The sequence below is a fragment of the Impatiens glandulifera genome, chromosome 1 (genome assembly GCF_907164915.1).
Source record: "Impatiens glandulifera chromosome 1, dImpGla2.1, whole genome shotgun sequence".
NCBI lineage: Eukaryota > Viridiplantae > Streptophyta > Magnoliopsida > Ericales > Balsaminaceae > Impatiens > Impatiens glandulifera.
The window spans coordinates 84,584,389-84,586,728 of NC_061862.1; the positions used below are offsets into that span (position 1 = coordinate 84,584,389).

A 2,340-nucleotide genomic window follows, 5' to 3' on the forward strand; every position below is an offset into this window, starting at 1 on the left:
TGGTGGAATGTTTTTCCTGCTATTTTCTTTTCTGGTTAAGAAAAATGTGCCCACCTACTGTTTAACAAAAGTGAAAATTTGTGAAAATGTAGATATATTTATACAAATTCAACACGAAAAGGAGGTACATGCCCCCGATGATGATGTTAAGACGACGTGATGTTGAGAAGAAGAAGAAAAAGGGTTGAGTTGGATCACCAGTCTAGTCCCAAATCTCTGGAAATGAAGAGGTTATCTATATATAAAATCAGTGGTGCAGATGAAGTGACATATTCCTGCATATGAATCCTTGCTGAAGTTTCTGCAACCAGAAAAATAAAAACACCCAAAATCAAATGTCTGTCATAAGAAAGTTGTGAATCCAGAAAGAATAGGTCATAATTAAGCTATTCTTTACCATCTTCATTAAGCTTTCTCAATAGCTGAGCCTTTGTTGGAAGTGCATACATCCCTGCAGCAACAGCTTTTCTGATTGCCCATCCGTGATATGGAGCAAATACCTTTGCATATGCTGTTGATGCTGGACCCTTTAGCGAGTTACCCCTGTCCACAATCACAAACTTATGTTATTCAAAGGGATGATGATGATGAATTCTATCACAATGCCCCTTCTTCAATTCCATATATGAACTACTTCTATTTCTACTTCTCTACTCAATCAATTAAACCAACTGATCCTTCTCATGAATGAACCAATCAATCACTAGTAAGTATGCTATAACGTGTTCATCGCATCGCCTACGTACATACACAATAACAATCTACCTATGAATGTGAAGAAGATCACCAGCCACATAAGAGATCAATGACATGGAAAAACAACAGTCTGATTGGTAAATAAGAAACAGTAGAAAGATACCACTTTTGTGTGAACAACACTATCCATTATTACAATTATTAACTTACTCTGAAGTTAAAATCTGCTCAAACAACAATCTAACCATGTCCAGACCACGCTTCACCCTGAGAAGGTTCCTCGAATGGCTTCCACCCTTTTTCACGCAATTTGCTTCTACATCACGATCGATCATGCTCTGCAGTGTCGCAATAGACTTTGATGCTTCCGCTAGATCAACCACCTTAATTTCGAAAATCCAAGTAAATGATAAACTAACGAAGCTCAATAATATCTTATCCTATAAATTCCTTGATCACTATCTACCTTGGCAACGTAGTCCATCTCAGCGAACTTGAAAGCGATGCCTAAGCAGCCAAACAGAGGTGAAACGAGAGAACACGCAGAAGAGAAAGAAGCGACCTCGAGTTCTTGACTTAGGGTTTGGGAATCAATCTTGTTGTCTAGATCCTTGAATGCCTCAGCTATCTTCCTCAGAGGCTTCTCATTCTGGTTAGCTCCCGCCATAGGATCTCTTTCAATATCTCTATCTATCTTGATTCTTAAGCGAACAAGATCAAGTCAAGTACAATGGCGAAATTTGAAGAATCTTTTGCGTTGCCGGAAATCGCCGGCAGCAAAAGACTCTGCAACCTTACGCAAAATTATTCTCCAAGTTACTAAAGTGAGATTTATCTACTACTATTAATTTATATCAAACTCTATTCTCATTCAAAAATTAATCTCAATTTTTTTGTTATCAAATCTTACTATATATTTATACTCTTTAATTTATTTTATTGAAATAATTAACTTATTTCTCAATAAATATAATGAAAGAAGGTTATTTAAAAACAACTTATTAATTATTTAAATATCATCTATTAGTTAGGCTTATTTACAGTTACAAACAAGCCAAGCAAAGTCTAACGATTACAACTCGAGTTTGAGCTTGACTCGTTTAGCATATATTTGAGTTCGAGCTCAATTCAAAATTTTATATTAGAGCTCAAGCTTGCATGTATTTAGTTAGACTCACAAGCTGCGCGAGCTCAGCTTATTTAGAGCTCGTAAAAAAAACTAGTGCATAACTCGTTTACAACCTAGAATAAGGCTTCACCTTATGTGAATAACTTTAACTTTTTTTTTGGGTTATTAAATATCAAAGCACTAGAAAAGATGGTCAATGTTTAATAATATATGTTAAAATGAATTGCAAAATATGAAAAAAAAAATATTTAACGTGATTCATTAAAATAATATTTGACTATATCCACTCAAAAAGAGAATATTATTGAATAGATGATAACAAAGATTACATCATTATAGTAAAAAATTATGATACAAGTTTATATAATAATCGGTACCCTAAAGCCTTAATAAATATATAATTGGACTACTCAATATTCAATATCCTAACCAGATGTACTATTTCCTTAGTAAATAACAGTCCAACTTAATATTCATTATTTCTAGGACTAGAATTTACTGAAGAAAAAAGAATA

At 33.8% G+C, this 2,340-nt stretch overlaps 1 protein-coding gene across 1 annotated transcript; it reads right to left on the reverse strand.

Annotated features, from left to right (window-relative positions):
* On the reverse strand, positions 1-1,503 carry LOC124921951 (accelerated cell death 11). The gene is made up of 4 exons (XM_047462661.1): positions 1,163-1,503; positions 907-1,079; positions 398-543; positions 1-301 (listed from the first exon to the last, which is right to left on the reverse strand). Exons 1-4 carry the CDS (start codon positions 1,361-1,363, stop codon positions 195-197), a joined length of 627 nt encoding a protein of 208 aa, XP_047318617.1. The 5' UTR covers positions 1,364-1,503; the 3' UTR covers positions 1-194.
* Between the last annotated feature and the right edge of the window lie 837 nt (positions 1,504-2,340).